Source organism: Selaginella moellendorffii, unplaced genomic scaffold (assembly GCF_000143415.4).
Source record: "Selaginella moellendorffii unplaced genomic scaffold, v1.0 SELMOscaffold_117, whole genome shotgun sequence".
Classification (NCBI taxonomy): Eukaryota; Viridiplantae; Streptophyta; class Lycopodiopsida; order Selaginellales; family Selaginellaceae; genus Selaginella; species Selaginella moellendorffii.
In genome coordinates, this window is record NW_003314378.1 from 179419 (window position 1) to 195778 (window position 16360).

General features: G+C 49.1%; 7 protein-coding genes across 9 annotated transcripts; 3 read left to right on the forward strand and 4 right to left on the reverse strand.

Moving 5' to 3' along the window:
- Positions 1–142: 142 nt before the first annotated feature.
- LOC112342743 lies at positions 143–802 on the reverse strand. The gene is made up of 3 exons (XM_024665019.1): positions 723–802; positions 456–664; positions 143–389 (listed from the first exon to the last, which is right to left on the reverse strand). The coding sequence occupies exons 2-3, from the start codon at positions 657–659 to the stop codon at positions 207–209; spliced, it is 387 nt and encodes a 128-aa protein (XP_024520787.1). The 5' UTR covers positions 660–664; positions 723–802; the 3' UTR covers positions 143–206.
- An 85-nt stretch (positions 803–887) lies between these two features.
- Positions 888–1835, reverse strand: LOC9635807 (UPF0047 protein YjbQ). The gene is made up of 7 exons (XM_002991223.2): positions 1754–1835; positions 1626–1686; positions 1389–1483; positions 1281–1314; positions 1158–1212; positions 1044–1086; positions 888–996 (listed from the first exon to the last, which is right to left on the reverse strand). The coding sequence occupies exons 1-7, from the start codon at positions 1826–1828 to the stop codon at positions 925–927; spliced, it is 435 nt and encodes a 144-aa protein (XP_002991269.1). The 5' UTR covers positions 1829–1835; the 3' UTR covers positions 888–924.
- A 14-nt stretch (positions 1836–1849) lies between these two features.
- On the reverse strand, positions 1850–5725 carry LOC9635808 (pantothenate kinase 2). Its single transcript, XM_002991224.2, has 22 exons — positions 5482–5725; positions 5203–5403; positions 5111–5142; positions 4939–5055; positions 4762–4881; positions 4621–4715; positions 4471–4564; positions 4296–4427; positions 4130–4242; positions 3888–4080; positions 3626–3837; positions 3526–3570; positions 3417–3465; positions 3286–3368; positions 3123–3239; positions 3009–3072; positions 2816–2962; positions 2622–2765; positions 2473–2556; positions 2222–2413; positions 2079–2150; positions 1850–2010 (listed from the first exon to the last, which is right to left on the reverse strand). Exons 1-22 carry the CDS (start codon positions 5684–5686, stop codon positions 1915–1917), a joined length of 2607 nt encoding a protein of 868 aa, XP_002991270.2. The 5' UTR covers positions 5687–5725; the 3' UTR covers positions 1850–1914.
- Positions 5726–5857: 132 nt separating this feature from the next.
- Positions 5858–8512, forward strand: LOC9635809 (receptor-like protein 4). The gene is made up of 9 exons (XM_002991192.2): positions 5858–6062; positions 6249–7298; positions 7361–7511; positions 7567–7638; positions 7703–7771; positions 7824–7892; positions 7939–8016; positions 8087–8292; positions 8355–8512. The coding sequence occupies exons 1-9, from the start codon at positions 5942–5944 to the stop codon at positions 8456–8458; spliced, it is 1920 nt and encodes a 639-aa protein (XP_002991238.2). The 5' UTR covers positions 5858–5941; the 3' UTR covers positions 8459–8512.
- Positions 8513–8529: 17 nt separating this feature from the next.
- Positions 8530–10917, forward strand: LOC112342722 (F-box protein SKIP17-like). The gene is made up of 12 exons (XM_024664966.1): positions 8530–8885; positions 8947–9122; positions 9177–9356; positions 9425–9535; positions 9593–9693; positions 9756–9868; positions 9923–9987; positions 10049–10118; positions 10167–10229; positions 10285–10343; positions 10404–10478; positions 10536–10917. The coding sequence occupies exons 1-12, from the start codon at positions 8568–8570 to the stop codon at positions 10816–10818; spliced, it is 1614 nt and encodes a 537-aa protein (XP_024520734.1). The 5' UTR covers positions 8530–8567; the 3' UTR covers positions 10819–10917.
- A 1508-nt stretch (positions 10918–12425) lies between these two features.
- LOC9635476 lies at positions 12426–13815 on the reverse strand. 2 transcript variants are annotated; one of them, XM_024664970.1, is made up of 5 exons: positions 13547–13815; positions 13284–13464; positions 12936–13208; positions 12558–12825; positions 12426–12493 (listed from the first exon to the last, which is right to left on the reverse strand). In XM_024664970.1, the coding sequence occupies exons 1-4, from the start codon at positions 13786–13788 to the stop codon at positions 12733–12735; spliced, it is 789 nt and encodes a 262-aa protein (XP_024520738.1). In that variant the 5' UTR covers positions 13789–13815; the 3' UTR covers positions 12426–12493; positions 12558–12732. The 2 variants fall into 2 exon arrangements, with proteins under 2 accessions (XP_024520738.1, XP_024520737.1); XM_024664969.1 differs by lacking the exon at positions 12426–12493 and having other exon boundaries at positions 12810–13208.
- A 326-nt stretch (positions 13816–14141) lies between these two features.
- On the forward strand, positions 14142–16350 carry LOC9635810 (pentatricopeptide repeat-containing protein At3g59040). 2 transcript variants are annotated; one of them, XR_002991064.1, is made up of 7 exons: positions 14142–14579; positions 14641–14931; positions 14979–15227; positions 15285–15409; positions 15457–15555; positions 15605–16189; positions 16241–16350. XR_002991064.1 is itself a non-coding variant. In XM_024664967.1 (6 exons), the coding sequence occupies exons 1-6, from the start codon at positions 14163–14165 to the stop codon at positions 16107–16109; spliced, it is 1686 nt and encodes a 561-aa protein (XP_024520735.1). In that variant the 5' UTR covers positions 14142–14162; the 3' UTR covers positions 16110–16348. The 2 variants fall into 2 exon arrangements, 1 of the variants encoding a protein (XP_024520735.1); XM_024664967.1 differs by having other exon boundaries at positions 15605–16348.
- Positions 16351–16360: the final 10 nt, after the last annotated feature.

A 16360-nucleotide genomic window follows, 5' to 3' on the forward strand; every position in this document is an offset into this window, starting at 1 on the left:
CACTGGGAGAGAAAAGAAGAAGAGAAGGGAGAGCGCTCGGATTTCGCGCTCTTGTGTGGCCCGGAATTTAGTCAAATGCCGCTCGGCTCGCGAGTATCATCGTCGTTATCATAGACTTTGCTTGAGGCAGGGGCGAAAGAAGGAAAGAAAAACTCTGCGTACATTCTCTCCAGGGTCGAGAGTCATGCTTCTTTGATGATACTCTGCTAGAGAAATAGTCGCGAATCACCGCTCCTCTTCTCTCTCTCCTCTCTCTCTCTCTCTCTGGCTTGAGGCATATAAACGAAAGACAGAGAGAGAGGGAGAGACGTTCTCTTTGTTGCTGCTTTCGTCAGAGAAAGAATAAGAATTTCCTTTCCCTCCCCTCGGCTATAATTCGCATCGGTCAACTGGGAATGGACGAAAGGAGTAAAAAATAAAACCACAGTTTTAATGAAATGAGGCAAAGCACCTACCTTTGCAGAAGCTTCTCCGACCGAGCATATGCTCGCATCGGCACACATCATGCCAGTAAGAGCTTCGGGCTTTGACTTGTCGTCCGCGAAGCTCTGATAAGAAGAGACTTTGAATGGCTCGGGCTGGACTTTCCGATCGATCCTCACAGCTCGCGGGAAAATTTCTGGCTTGTGACGAGCGTAATACTTGAAAGATTCATTCATCGCAGCTGCAAGGAAAGATCGTCAGGACCAAGAACAAGGTGTGAACAAAGAAAATACTCATGCCTCGTGTACGGCTTTGAAAAGAACTTCCCGCTGGGTCCCGGTCCTCGAGTGCACGGAGCGCTCTACGGACGGACTAAAGAACTGTCAAAGCAAACACAAGAGATCTGGACCAACAAGTCAAAGGAAAACTAAACATCGTGCTCCAAGCCACTGCTGAAGAGGAGAAAAAGCGAAAGGAACGTTTTATATTTACCAATGTGATTCAAGCTCCATTCATGGTGACAACCACCTTCCTTGCTCCGCCACGATCACGATGCTCGCACAGCCAGATTCCCTTCGCAAGCAGAGTTAAGTCGCAGCGAGTTTCGGAGCAAAAGTTACCTGCCAAGTTCCCAAGTTTAATCGCCCATCGGTGATCGGGATCCTGTAAAGAGCAAGCAATAAGAGCAAAGAACAATCCACACCCTCACACGACAAAAACCAGAACAAACTTACGTGACCGAGCAGCCAAACATTGACGACTTGATGTGTGCGGGCATGTCATCCGGGCCTGAAAAAGAAAAAGTGAGTTGTTTCTTTCCGCCGCGACAGAAGAATCGAGGACAAAAATAAGCGTACCTTCCATTGTGTGCTTCCATGGAGCGGCACGACCCTGTCGAGGACCACCACCGAATCAAGGAGATCAGGGACAGGGAAAACTATCGCTAACAACGTGGCCATGGCTACCTCGGGCACAGTCTTGTTTAGAAACGTTTCTACATCTTCCTGGACATCGCTATCGTAGTTCTCATTCACCGTCAGAGACGCGCTCGTGTGCTGCACTAAGTAGCAAAAAAAATAAAAATAAGGAGAAGTAAGTAAGAACGTGACAAAGAAAGATTCCTAAGAAGCTCAATGAGGAACACGCAAAGAGATGCGAGAAAAAAAATTAAAATTAGAGAATGGCAAAGTAAAAAGACTTACAAAAGAAATGTGCCAAGCCACACTTGATTGACGAAAGGTCCGCCTCGATGTCGCGAAGAATCTGGGAGGAGATGGAATTTGACCTAGGCGAGCTAAGCGCGTGGAAGAATCCAGCGATGGGAGAGTACCTGGGACGTGACGAGATGGCAGCCGCGCTTGTGAGGGGGGAGCACCACCGTTCGCTGTAGCCATTTGCTCGCCATAGCCCAGAATGAATTCTAGGGTTTAGCAGAATATCCTTTTAACGTCTTAAAATTAATTGCACAAAATATTCCTCGAAAGATGCGGCTTAAGCCTTAAGCCCTACTTCGTAGCGGCATATGCAGTCGTAGATGGCGCCATTGAAGAGTTTCTCTGCCAAGCGCTGGTTTTTCACCATAGCTAACTGGTAAAAAACAAAATTACCACACCACATTTTGAGGAGAGAGAGAGAAAAAAGAGGAAAATATATACCTTTAAGGCCTCACACGTAAACCGGGCGTCATAATTCGTGTGCAACGATCTTCCCATGCCTTCCAAAACAATCTGTTTATTTGGTGTCACTTTCGTCAGCAATGCTTTCCCAAGGGACTCGGGAAGAATGGAAAGTTTTTTACCAGGTCCGCCTCCTCGGCGAGTATCGCCAGCTCCGAGCTCACTTGGCGGAAGTCGAGGCACGGGCTGCCGGAGCCGCTCTGGACGACCATGAGCCTGGGAGCTGTGGACGTCGTCGCAGATCGATCGTCGAGAGAAGTAGAATTGAGCAGCACGCCGCCAGCTATGGCGGCCTCTCGAAGAATGCTACAATGCTGCAATGCAAAGAGAGTGGTGGTCTTACTCGCTAAACATATGGAGTCTTCACGTTTACCGTGGCTGCTGCTGCTACCACCGTTGGAAGCTCCATGTAAGTGACATCGTTGATTGCAGGGAGCGTGTTCGCAACCAGGACAACCTGTGAGTGAGAGAAAACTTAGGAGCTGGCTTGAACGAAAGGAATCGGGACACAAACGTTGATACCTCTGTGCCGCGTCTAAGGAGCTCACGAGCAAACGGGAGCATCCCCAGGACGATATCGGCTCCAGAGTTGTCGACGAAAAGCAGTGCTCTGTAGTGTGGTTTTCCTGACATCCACCTGTTTCGAAACGCATCAAAGTCGTCCACCTGATCACAGCGAAGTAAGTTCTTGTTACAGGAACTGCGAGAAACAGTACTCTCCAGGGCCGCTGCATTTTGTTGCGACTCATGCGGTATATCTCGATAATGGTACCGCTCTGATAGAGCTCTACGCAGGCTCGAGAACCCCAGTCAAAAATGTTAGCAGCGAGGACGCCTTCTATTATTGTAAGTAATCTTGTCTCCTGTGCATATAGATGAGAATGAACATGACAAATCTTAGGCTAGTACCGTGTCCATGGTGTCAAGCTCCGAAAAGAGGTCAGGCAAAACCGCCAGGGATGCTTCATTTTCCCTGCAATAAGAGACAGACACTTGAAGTACAAAATAGAGGACAGTACCAACCTTTGCTTGATTGCTCGATACGCATCCGTGAAGTGGAACTCTCGAAGGCACTCTTCTCTGAGTTCTAGAAGGTTTGCAAGGCCGAGCTTCCCATACGCTGCTGGTTCTTCTCTCAACCTGAACTCCTAGCTGAACAGTTTTACGTAGAAAAAACCACAATTACCTCGCAAGATGGGCTCGAAAGGCTTGTGCAAAAGCGTCACCTCTGCGCTTTGCGTTGTCGGTGCCACCTTCACTAGCGACAGCCTGAAAAAACAGTTTTTCTGAAGCTCGGTCGCGAGTTTTTGTGAATACCTTTTCAACCAAGTTCGGCAGCTGTTCGGAAAGAATGTTAAACCAATACCTGCAAGATTATAGATAAGTTATTAGTTCCAAATAAAAACAATGATTACTAATTCCTTACTCTCGCTCATCAAGGTCTCCCAAGTCAATGGTGTTAGGCTCGTACCTAAAAGGAAACAACGTCAATGTAGCTGATGAGAAACTAATGCTTGCTTACACACGTTTTCGGATCTGCTAGCAGCGGAAATGGTTCAAGAGAAGGTATTAGGTGAAGGACACCAACGTTAAGTGCTGCACTTGAATCAGAACGTAGCGACCTTGCACGACCTAGAGGACGCTCAAAACCACCGAGCCCAGTTGTGCTTGGATAACCTGTTGGTACTGGGGCAGTAATTTCTCCACCCTTTTGTACAAACTTTTCCATCCAAGTGATCTAACATTCGAATGCGGTTAAAAAACTGAAACAAAATATCTGCTGAGTACCTTCTCGTTTAGATCCCGAATAAGAGGGCCATGAATATTTCCCCCGGAGTATGGAGCACCCATAGGAAACCGCTCCACAAACTGGTGCGCGGTCAGGTTGGCAAGACCGTGTTTGTCGTAGCTCAAAAATGCACCTAGCGCGCCAAGAAATCCTTCATGCCTCAAGAACATTGCCTGCGCTTCACCTTTCGACCTGTGCGTTGATCTACGTTAAAAAATTTCAAGCAGTGTTGAAAACATACCAGAAAGAGATGGCGAATGACATTGTGTCCATTGTGTATGCATGCCCGCGAATAAAAAAGCCTCCAAAAAATATGCGTTTCAATTTGTATCTAATAGCATTTAAGTAAGCAATCTGCAAGAACAGTATCAGAAGCCTACTAACCGGAATGCCTCATCGTACACAACCTGACCAATGTTGTAAGAGATCATTCGAAGTAAGGAAAGGGCAATATCCTCTTTACGGTAATCCGAAAGACTCTTTGTTTCAGATATAACTCTACCAAAGCTGGAAGCTATTGTTGACGCAGACAATCCAATCTGTCATGAGATTATAAGTTTAAGAAACGACCGCAGCATATACCTTCGAGTAGTCTAGGCCGCCGTAGATATCTCCTACAAGCATATCGATGGCACTATTATCACCTTGCTGGCTTAGCTCCAATATCTGGTCGAATCTGCAATGCATTATTTACAGAGTATTGACAGGAGGCCAGAAAACAGCATCTCTTACGTTTTACATCCTGTTAGCAATCGGCCAAGGCCCCAAAAGGTTCCTCCACCAACATTTGTCCCACTCACCCTTTGAAATTGGCCATCTGCATCAACCTGTTCCTCGATTTTAAATACTTTGTTGTGTACAAAGGCACCGCACCTTGATCATGCTGACACCAGATCCGATGTTAACGAGAAGGTACGGGAACATATCGCTTTGGTCAATTTGAACGAACTGCTTATTCCCTTCCAAGTGTGTGAATGCCTCGTCTCTGATAGCCTGCCTTGAAGAAGAAAGGTAAAAGATCCGTTTCCCGAAAATGGTGTGAGAGCTTACTCTTTGTAAGAAATTCGCTCCAGCGACCAAGCAATCCATCTCGTCCTCTTTGTCGAGTGTCACACCCAAACGTTCCTTGAACATGTCCGCGTACTTGAATGCCCCGCCACCCGTGGCCTTCATCCACCACCCGCAAAGCAATTACAAACGACAAGGAAGTCTCGTCACTCACCTTAATTGTGATTCCTTCCTCTGACCGGCTAACTACACAGCACTTCTTAGAAACAGCGGAAATTAAAAAAGAAAAGAAAAGAAAGAGCTTACATGGATCATTGCAGCAATGAAGCCGCTTTGACTCGATAAAGTCCAGGCACTCGTTGATTTTCCCGGTCTCAAACTTGACGAAGTGAAGCCGCCCGCCAGAGAAGTGACCGCGAAGGCTGGGAGATTTTGGCTGCTCCCCCGATCTTCTGGAGCTAGAAGGCTCGGGATGCCTCGAAAAATATATCAGCTTGATAAGCGAGCCTGCGATCAAAATATTGACTCGGCGATGCGATGAATGGGAAGAAGGAAGAAAAAGAAAGGAAAGAATAGAAATTCTACCTCCTATGTCGATTGCGAAGTGGCTGATGTCGTCGTTTTGATTCGGCAGAAGAATGCTGGGGTTTCGATCCTCCGTGGATCCTTGAATCGCAGCGCCGCTCAGATCCAGCTGCGGCCGCGACAAGCTCCTGGGAATCGATTGCTGCTGCTGCTGCTGCTGCGACGCCGGCGGCTCTCCATCCATGGCGCTGGATTGCGTCGCCATTCCGATGGCGCGCGCTATCTCTACCTAGCTCGAAAAAATATTCACAAACCCCTTTGCATGGGTACCTTCTTAATCGGCGAATATGCCTTGACGGCGTGAGAACATTCCGTCTGGGCCGGCGGGCGAATATTCGTGGTCCCTTTCACGAGAGCGTTTCAGTGGCCTGTTTAGCCTAAATTGCTTCCACTGAAACGCTCCGGACGGGAAGAAAATCCCGCATTGGCTCTCAATCCATGCGAGCAGCTGGAGAGAGCTATGGCGGCGCCCTGGCGGACGAATCCGTGCTGGTTCTGTCTAGCTAGCGGCATTGCAATTCTCCTGTGGAGCGCGGCCGGGGCGAGGGCCGATCAACAGCGAGCTGCGACGATCTCCCAGAGTAAGTGCTCCTGGAAATCCTTTCTGTGCGCGCTAGTGGCAAATGTAGCTCGGATTTCTTCGAGTAGACAGCAGCATCGATCCCTTGCTTGCTCTCCAATGCATGTTTCCTCTCGCCCTAGTCCTTTGTTCTTCGTGGATTCGTGCCAGTCTTCTTCCTGGATTTTCATCTCTTGCGCTCTTGCAGATACTTCGTTACGCATCGACTGCGGCGGGCCAAGAACTTTCGTGAACGAATTCAAGGAGAAATGGCTCTCGGACAGATTCTACACGGGAGGGAGCACCGCCGCGCTCGTCTCGACCTCGGACCACTTGAGGCGATCCCACGAGTGGTCTCTACGCTACTTTCCTCCCTCAACCGGCAAGAAGAATTGCTACATTGTGGAGCTCCCAAACGGCCGCTACTCCATCCGGATGTTCTTCGTCTACGGGAACTATGATCGCAAGTCCAGGCCCCCAAACTTCGACGTCTCGGTGGAAGGCACGGTGGTTTTCAGCTGGAGATATCCTTGGTCCGACGAAGAAGCAAAGAATGGTGTCTACAGCGATCTCTACACCTTCATCGACGATGGCGACGTGAAGATTTGCTTCTACAGCATTGCGACGGACTCGCCGGTGATAGGGGCCTTGGAGATCGTCTCGGTTGATCCACAGTCGTATAGCTCCCTGGCGACTGGGACCGACGTGATCCTTGTCAACTATGGACGTTTCACTGGTGGGCTCAAGGCTTTTGGAGCTGGTGTGAGCCGCGAGGGTGACAAACTCGGTCGGGCATGGGAACCGGATGCTACTCTCGCCACCACTTTCGGGGAGAGCTTTTATCTCCGAACGGATGATCCTATCAAGAACGCCGAGGTTGCTCCAAACTATTTCCCACAGCGGCTTTACCAGTCAGCTCACACGCTAACTTCACCCGGCAGCATCGAGTTTATGTTCACGGTGGACACGAGCCTCGACTACATGCTGTGGTTTCACTTCGCAGAGATTGATACGGCGGTCACGGCTTCTGGCCAGAGAGTTTTCGACGTCTTCATCAACAGCGAAGCTGCGTTCTCGGAGGTGGATGTTTACAAGGAGGCTGGAAGCTTTGCTGCTTATGACTTGTTTCACGTACTTAAGAACCTCACTGGCTCGGCTCTCAACGTGACGCTCTCGCCGCGAGTAGGAACACCAATTCTCAATGGATTGGAGAACTATGCAATCCTCCCTATGGATCTATCAACAAGCGTGGATGAAGGTATGTTAAAGGAAGTTTCGGACGTGATGTTTGTAAACGTTTTTTTTTTTTTTTTTTTGCAGTTCTAGCAATGCTAGCTTTGAAAGAAAGCTTGCGAGTTCCTGAGAGAATGGGATGGAATGGCGATCCTTGTGCTCCGTTTAATTGGGATACATGGGAAGGTGTCACTTGCAATTATGCTCCGGATGGGAAATCCCTCGTCATCACTCGTCTGTAAGTTTTCAACGTTGTGTGTTTTACTTCTCTTTCTCATTTAAGGCACGAGCAGGGACCTGTCTGGTCAAGGACTGAAAGGAACAATCAGCGACACAATCACCTCACTGAAGCATCTGAGATATTTGTGAGTTCCGCTCTAGAAACACATTTCAAGGCCCGAGTTTGATGCATTCTTCTTGGATCCACAGGAACATGAGCAACAACAACTTACGAGGAAGCATTCCCTCCGGTCTTGGAAACGACAATCTCGAAACTGTGTAAGTTTTATATTCATTGACTTGGCAAATTAATGTGCTGGACTTTTGACAGGGATTTGTCTTCGAATGATCTGACAGGAAGCATTCCAGAAAGCTTGGGCCAAGCGCAACTTGTCAAAGTGTAAGAACACGTTTTTCTCTAGAAACTTTCGCCTAATCTTTAACAGGCTTCTAAACAACAACGAGCTAAACGGACAAGTTCCACTGACTCTCTACACCATCGGTGTACGTGGTGGATTCTTCAAGTAAGAAAAGAGCTTATAGATTTGTTCCTCTTCTTTTGGCGAACTTACCTTTCTCTCCGGATCATTGCAGCATTTCCTCCAACGACGATCTCTGCGGAGTTCCCGCACTGCCCGATTGCCCCTTCTGGCAACACCAGGAGCTCTCGACTCCTGCTAAGATTGGCATAGCTCTCACAGCTCTAGCCGGCGCTGCTGTTCTTTCCACGCTGATCTACATTTTCGTCATCCGGAGGCGAAGAGACGACTATAACTTTGGCCTTCCTCATCAGCTCGCCTGTAAGTTTAAGCTTGTTTCTTAGGAGCAACTCCTGGCTCTTTCTTCTTTCTTTTTCTCGCAGCCCGGAGCGCACGGTATCAAAGACACAAATCTAAGCTACGACTGGAAGATTCGTCCGCGCCAGTGTCAAAGTTTGGCTTCGCCGCAAACATGAACACGCTGTAAAAACAAAACATAGATATATCTACCTTTTAACTACAACAGTGAAGTTTTAACGGATTTTAGGGCAGGGAGGAGTGAATGGCAAGCGCGATCGGGGCGGGAGGAGCTTTGCATGGATCTTGGACGCCGGAGCTGCCCGATCGCCAGCAAGCGCAGGAGACCCTCGGCTGAGGGCGGAGCGTGCATCGATCGATCGAGAATGGAGGATGTTTTGGAGGTTCTTCTCACGGATTTGGATGCGGGGGTCACGGACGCGGCGTTGGAGCACATTTTGCACAGGCAGAGCAGCGATGACGAGAAGGTAGAGTTATTGGATCGATGCCTGGCGCTAGGTCTCCAATTGCAAGGCGTGGCCAATCGGCTCGCTAGAGAGCACGCCGCGCAACACAACTCCTCCGTGTGGCCGTTTACTCCTGATCTAAGCATTAAGGTGAGCTCGCTCTGGAATTTTTTTTCTCCTCTTGATGGGCCATGGTTTGCACGAAGCGAAGATTTTCTCGTCGCTGGGAACGCAGACTTTGTGCCAGGCAGCGGCGGCGTGTACCATGTTTAGCAAGCTCGTGCTGGAAGCTGCTTGCTACACTAACATCGATCTCACGACTGGCGGATCGACTGTGACGGATGAAACGGTGGAAAAGGTCATTCACCGAGCTGGCCGCTGTCTCAGGTTTTGGTTTCGTTCTTTCTCTCGTTCTAGACTAAGTTCCATTTGATTTTTCAGATCTTTGAAGCTCGGAGTTGTGCTCCACCATTGCCGTTTGCATGGACTGAAGCCGAGTTCTAGTCCTCTCAAGTTTCCTGTCATATATGACAGAAGCATGTTCAACAAATCTTCGGAGTGGACGGCTTGTCCTCTCTCAAAGAGCTGCCTTCGTCCATTGATTGTCGATGGTGTAGCTGGGTAAAATTTTTCCTGTTTGCAAATCCTCGCTTACGATCTTTTCTTGCGTTTTGTTTCTCTTTCTTCAGAAGAATGTTGAAGGCCTTGCATCTCTACAACATCGAATCCATGGACAGCAAGTTTCTTTGCAAGGCACTGATGGCCTGTCCCGCTTTGATGGATTTGAAAGTCGTTGGCCTGTAAGAAGGAATAGCCCTTTTTTATTTCTTCCGCGCTAACTTCTTACCAGCTTTTAGCAACGTGAGCTTGACGACATTGATGGATTGCTTGGGCACTACTTGTCATGAACTCGAGGGTCTATGTTGCCAACAGGCAAACCTTGGCTCATGGCCTGGACGTAAGTTTTCTTGCTGCTGTTGTTCGTTCGTCACCGCTTAATGTTCTGTCAAATCTTTGCAGACAATGTGAAAATTAGTGCGTGTAGCACTCTCGTCAAAGGATGCCCAAAGTTACTGTCGTTAACACTGAGTGAGTACCGGCTAGCTGACAGAAAAGCTTCCGTCCTTTTGACTGTACGTTTATTGCTGGATTATTTTTATGTCAGCTCAAACTCTCGTGCTTCTCAGGGACTGGAGCACCTTACTCACGCTGATTTCTCTGGAGCCGATTACCTCAATGGTTTCTTCTTGAGGTAAGCGAGTGAAGAGTATCTCTTGTAAACTGAAAGCTGAGCTCGAGTTGTGTTTTGTTAGGAACCTCGTCGGCTGTGCTGAGCTTTGTCTCAAGACCTTGATTTTAAGAGATTGCGTGCGTTTGAAAGAGGTGCTAACTCGTCTTCACTTCCGGATTTGTTAATGGACGGAAATGCAGGTTGAAGTCCAACGTTTTCTCTTTGGCTTAAGAGCAGGCGAATGCAAGAACCTCCGTCACCTTGTGAGTTATTGAACATACCTGAAGTAGCTAGCTAACAGCAGCCTTATTGTTCCAGGACATTTCTAACAGAAACAATCTAGTTGGATCGGACTGGGGAAGAAGGATTCGTCCGAGGTACGTACGTTCCCGTTCCAGCCTTCACAAAACTAACTATGCTCTCTTACATGGAAAAAGCTCCGAGTCGTTACTAGCTTTGCGCTCCGAACGTTCGGATCTCTGCCTCATGGCCGACTACCCAAGCTCCAAATGGTATGCCTATTTGAAATCATATCGCTCTTTGCTCAGTCCTTGATCCTTCCCTCACAGTGGCAGTGATAGCTCCGTCAGCATGGACAGCTACGAGGACAGTGAGAACGAGCAGATCCAGCTGAGCATCGAGTCCTCGGAGTACATGTCGGAGAACAGCTTCAGCTCAAGCAGTAGCAGCAGCCAACAGGACGAAGAGGAAGTGGAAGATGACGAGGAGGACCAGTACTTGATGAGCCAAGACGAGTTTTTTGAAGGCGATCTCGGAGAGGTCAGCCGTGGCAGTGCCAGTGACCAAAGCGATGGCATCAGATTCAACCTTCCTCTACCAAGTTTCGGATGAGACAAGCAACAGAGAAGAAAGGCCGCATTCAACAAGAAAAAACTCTGGCTCTAGAAACTCAGTCTCTATCCTTACCGAGAACGAGGAAGAGCTTCTCCCTCTCCAGCGCAAAAATGTTCCACAGCGTCTGCTCATCCGGCTCCCGCTGCTTCTGTGCCAATATCTGCGACTCCACCACCGAAATGGCCGCGTCCTCGAGCTTCTCAATCTCGTCCTCGACACGCAAGAAACTCTCCATCAACACGTCCTTGACCGCCGACGCTACCGCGACGTTCTCGTATAGCTTCGGAGGTGGCGGCGGCGGGATCTCCTCCCCATCTTCGTTATACAGTGGCTCGGGTGGTGGCGGCGGCTCCTCCTCCTCGAGCATGTCCGGGTCGAGCCCTTCCTCTATGGCCTTCTGGCGGCGGACCTCAAGACGAGCGTCCTCCTCCGCCTTGGCCTTCGCAGCGATGTCCGCCAGAGTGTTCTCCACCGCGTCGTGGACGGGATGGATGGCCTCGCTGAAGATCTTGAAGAGAGCCAAGTGGAACGTCGACGATGGATGAGCTGGGATCTCCGCCAGCTTCTTGATCTTTGGACACAGGCTGAGCACCTGGCGCCGGCTCTCCTCGCTGGTGATGTTCTCGCTGGCCTTGATGGTGTTTGCGAGCGATCCGTCCCACTCTATAGTGAGAACCGGCTCTGGCTCTGGAGGAGGCGGCGGGGGTGGCGGCGGGGGGGCTCCTTTCTTGGGTGGCGGAGGTGGCGGCGGTGGTGGTAGCTCTTCTACTGGAGGCTTTCGACTCTCGGCCTCCTCGAGCAAGGTGGCGTTGATGGCGGTGACGAGCTTGCGGCAGTAAGTGTCGGCGGCTGGGTTGTGGTACATTGGTGACTCCGACCCGAGGTTTCCTCGCAGGAATGCGTAGGCCGCGGGGGAGTACAGGTAGTCGGGCTTGCTCTTGAGCGTGCTGCATGTCAAGTCCGAGGAGTTGTCCAGCAGCTCTTCGATGACTTCCTCGACTCCGTGCATCATCTCTCGGTACTCGAGCTCCCGGGTCAGTTTGTTCCTCAGGTCCCTGCGAAAACAAGATGAAGTTCACGCAAAGTTTGAGATGGAGGGAGGAGTTTACCCTTTGAGATCTTCGGTCGTGGCTACGCCCTTGAAGTAGATTGGCGCGGGAGGGTCGGGCAGCACGGGAGCGGTCCAGAGGACCCACGTCTCGTAGAAGGATCCCGCAAAGTTGGAGAAGAAATTGAAACGGAAGTTTTGCACTTCGCCGGGTAGTATGCGGCCGCTGGATGCCAATACGGTGAAGCGGTTGTGACGAGGAACTTGGAAGTTTTTATCTGCCAAAGGGATGTTAGAGCTTTGATGAAAACTATCTTTCCAAAGCTATAACATATTGTCTCGACAATAGCAAATACCATTCCAAGACTTTGATGGCTCCACGATTGGATCTTGAGGCCGCTTCTTCCAGCTATAGTAAACGGCAACAGTGCCAACGTTTCTCATGGTGACATCTCGACTTGCTATCTCACCTGATGCAAGCACAGGCCATGTTTCGGAGCAACGACAATTTTCGAGCTTTCACAAACCTGCCTTTGCTGTGAACAGTAGCGATTCTGTGCTAACTTTGATGGCTGGCTGGCTGTAAACCTCGCCAGCAGGCGCCTCCTCGCTTTTCTTTCCAAACTGTAAGCCGGAAGAACAAGAAAAACACTTCAAAAACACAAGCAAATTCCTGAAAGTCGACTACCTTGATACGCTCTCCTCCTTTCCGCTGCCGTTCAGCCTCTGGTTTGATCTTGTTTCCTACAAGCTGCCAACACCAGTCCGTTGTTAGAAGATCGTTAATAGAAAGCAAACACTAGCTCTAAAGTGTTGCCTTGCTGAGAGGATCCGTCACCCCGTCTAAAACCGCCAGCCATCCATTACCAGAAGAAAAACTTAGCAAGCTTTGCAAACCCTGGCTTGTCCCAAAGAGATGAGAGCCACAAGTGGATTCCAATCCCAAAACACCACTCCTGTTAAAACATTATACAAGGTTTTGAAAGCAAGCCTCGGCTTCCAAAACCATTAGAAACTGGACATAAAAAAGAAAACTTTCGAAGAAAACTAAAGCTCTGGTACATACCTGGAAACCATGAAAGTTTGGACGATGAGGCACTGTTGTCCGGATCCCCTTCTCGAGGCGCTCCATGTAGAGCTCAAACGGCCCCCATCGGCTTTTTCTCGTGTCCTGCCGCGAGTCTGTTTTGGTGAAGTAGTCCAGAGACATGTTTTCTTTGAGCGGGTTGCCAATCCTTTCGAGCGTGCGCTGAGCTAGAAGATCGTAAGGCATAGGCACAGCCGTTAAGTCACCAATCATAGGCTCGACCATCCAGTAATCTCGCAAGCTGATCTCCCACTGCCAAGAACCGGGAGGGAAAAAATGAGAAAACAAAAACGAGAGCTCGTGAGAAATCGAACAGAGGGAGCTTACGGTGTTTTCTCCGTAGTATCTATCTAAGTCGGACTTGGATTTCTCAAGGATGAGAATGTTCTCTTGCTTCAAGCGATAGAGGTTGATGTTTTCCATGAGTATGTCCTCCTCGACTTTCTCGGTTTGCTTCATTGCCAGCTTTTTGGACTCCTCGTAGTTTCGACAATGGTACTGGTATCGCCTGCGAGATAGAAACAATGAGCAAGAACTTTCTTCTATCTCGAACAGAAGAATCAGGAAAAAAAAATGGAAGTGCTACTTACTTGAAGGCGTTCTGGTGCTTGCGGTCCTCGATTTTCTGGAAGATGTGCTTCTTCTCTTTGGCAACCTTTTTTGGCGGCTTGAAGATGGACACCCTTGATCGCTTTTGCAACTCAGAGGGAAGCTCCTGGAGGGGCTGCGCGAGAGCCTTGTTTGGATCAAAGCCATCGCCAGGGATCGGAATCATGGTTTCCCGGAAGGACCAATTGTTCTTCTTCACCGGGTACATGTTCTTGGCCGCCATAGCGCCGCCCTCCGCCCTCTCTCCAATTCAAATGCTGGAAACGCGCCAAATGCCGAGCCCTAGGTCCCTGCCCGGCCGAGGTTCGAATCCCTTCCTAGCTCGTTCGATCGCTATTCTAGCTAAGAATCTCCCTCGCATCGATTACCTTGCTAGATCTTGGCGAGCCTTTCTCTTGATCTCTCATTTCTTCGCTCTAGCAACGCCAGCGATCGCGAAGCCTTCGAGTGATTTCCTCGAGCTCCGAAAGGTCGCGAGCTCGAATCCCAGCTGGGCCGGATGGACTGACGGAATGTTCTTGGTGATATTTGGGGGTTTAGGGCTCAAGTGACGGAATATGATAGGGCCTTGCTCGAGCTGGAGATAGCGCGCGCGCCATGGCGGGCGTTCTTCCTTTCTCATGCTTCCAGCGGCGATATTTCGACGCGCCCGACACAAAATGTGGATCTTCTTCTCTTTCAGATTGCACTGAGCCGTGTTCTTCGTCCGTCGCCTCTCCGTGCTGGATTTCGTCGAGGTATGATCCACGCGGAGCAGGGCGGGGGGTTAGAATCCAGGTAGCGGCTGCAGTAGCGAGGAATTCGCCAAGGATTAGGAACCTTAGGAACAATCCCGGCCCGGCGTTGAGCCCCGAGCAGCTTGCGTGGGAACGGATGATGCTCGAGGTAGAGAAATCTCCCGAGCCACTGGCAATTCTCAAGAAGTACGCTGGAGATGGAAATATTTCTAGGGAGAGTGTTGTCGGGACGCTCACCAGGTTTAAGCAAATGCAGGCGTGGAAGATAATTATCAAGGTTCGTGATCTTAGGATAGAAAAGCATCAAATTTTTGTGTTTCTCATTTCTTCTCTTCCAGTTCACGGAATGGCTCATGGAGCAAGGATGGTACAATTTCAACCAGAAGGATTACTTCCTGGTTTTGCTGGCCTATTGCAAGGATGGGCAAGTCGACAAGACGGAAGGAATTTTCCAACGAATGGCAGAGCTTGGTGTTGTGGCCAACATCGAAATGTACACGCTACAAATCGAAGGCTACGGTCGACGACGGAGTTTTGACAAGGCTGAAGCTGTGTTTCAGAGACTGCTAACAACTGGTCCTTCGCCTACAGCACAGACTTATCAAACCATGATGAAATCATACAGTGAGGTAAATCCTCTTTCCTTATTTCCTATCGATCAATGTGTGTTACACAGGCTGGGAGGCTGGATGATGTCCAACGAATTTTTAAGCTGGTAACAGATTCGCCAAGTCCAACAGTAAAACCGGACGCGAGAATGTATAATTTGATGATTCATACGTATGGGAAGCAGGGCAAAGTTGAACAGGCCATGTCCGTTTATCAGTCGATGAAACGTGAGCGCGTGGCATTAACGATAGTTACGTTCAACAGTCTTCTTGCATGTCAAAAGACCTGGAAGGATGCTGAAGATGTTTTCCGGAAGGTAAACATTCATTTCGATTATTTCAGCGATGCTGAACCCGCTCCTTTGATTTTGCAGTTGCAAGCTGCCAAGCTCGACCCAGATGTCTTCTCATATACCGCTCTGGTAAATGCGTACGCCAAGGCGAGGAGGGCGGAATGTGCACACGCTGCTTTCGATGACATGATTGCCGCTGGCATAAGGTAGTGAGTGATTGAATCCTTGTATGATCCAAATTTTTGTTTTTCAGACCGACACAAGTTGCCTATAACGCACTTATTAATGCGTATGCGAAGTGTAAAGATCCAGAGGGAGCACGAGCTGTTTTAAAACAGATGAAACAGAACGGGTATAATTCTTCTAACTATTTTTTAGTCGAGTCTAATAGTCGAAAACAGGTGTACCCCTACCGTGGAGTCTTATACGTCTTTGATATCTGCTTATGTTAGTGTGAACCTGATGGCTAAAGCGGAACAGACAGTTCTGCGAATGAAGGAAGCGGACTTGCAACCCAACTTGCAGACATTTTGCGTTCTGATGACGGGTTACGCGAACGGGAACAAGTTAGACAACATGATGAGGTCTTTCGAGACGATGAAGCTTGCGGGATTAGAACCAAACCGTCACGTGTACACGGTACTGGTAAACGCCTATGGGTCCAACGACGATTTTGATTCAGCTATCATCTGGTACAAGCAAATGCTAGGCACTGGATACAAACCGGATCCAATTCTGAGAACAGTACTGCTGAAAATAGCCAAGAGTCACGAGCAAACGGAGGAGATACACGAGCTTCTAGGAATGCAAAAACCTGCTAGGAGTTTGGAAGAAGGCTTGGACACAGGACTGGATACTCTGGTTCTGCCGCAACTGGAGAAACAGGAACTAGTGGCTGCTCGATGAAACCACAGACAGGAAATTTTGCTTTAGATCCAGGAAACTAGAGCTGGGGGCCTGCTGGAATTGTATACATAAGTCCAAAGGTACGGCCTTTCGTTTAGTTTCGGTTCTGAGTGACTTGTGTTTTGCTCCAGGCTTCAGTTTCTCTACTGTACAGAGCGGAACTGAACTGACTGTTGCAAGCAAGTTGCTGCTGGTCGTGATTAAAAAACAAAGAAAAGAAAAAAAGAACTACTTTTTTTTATCGCTTTGGA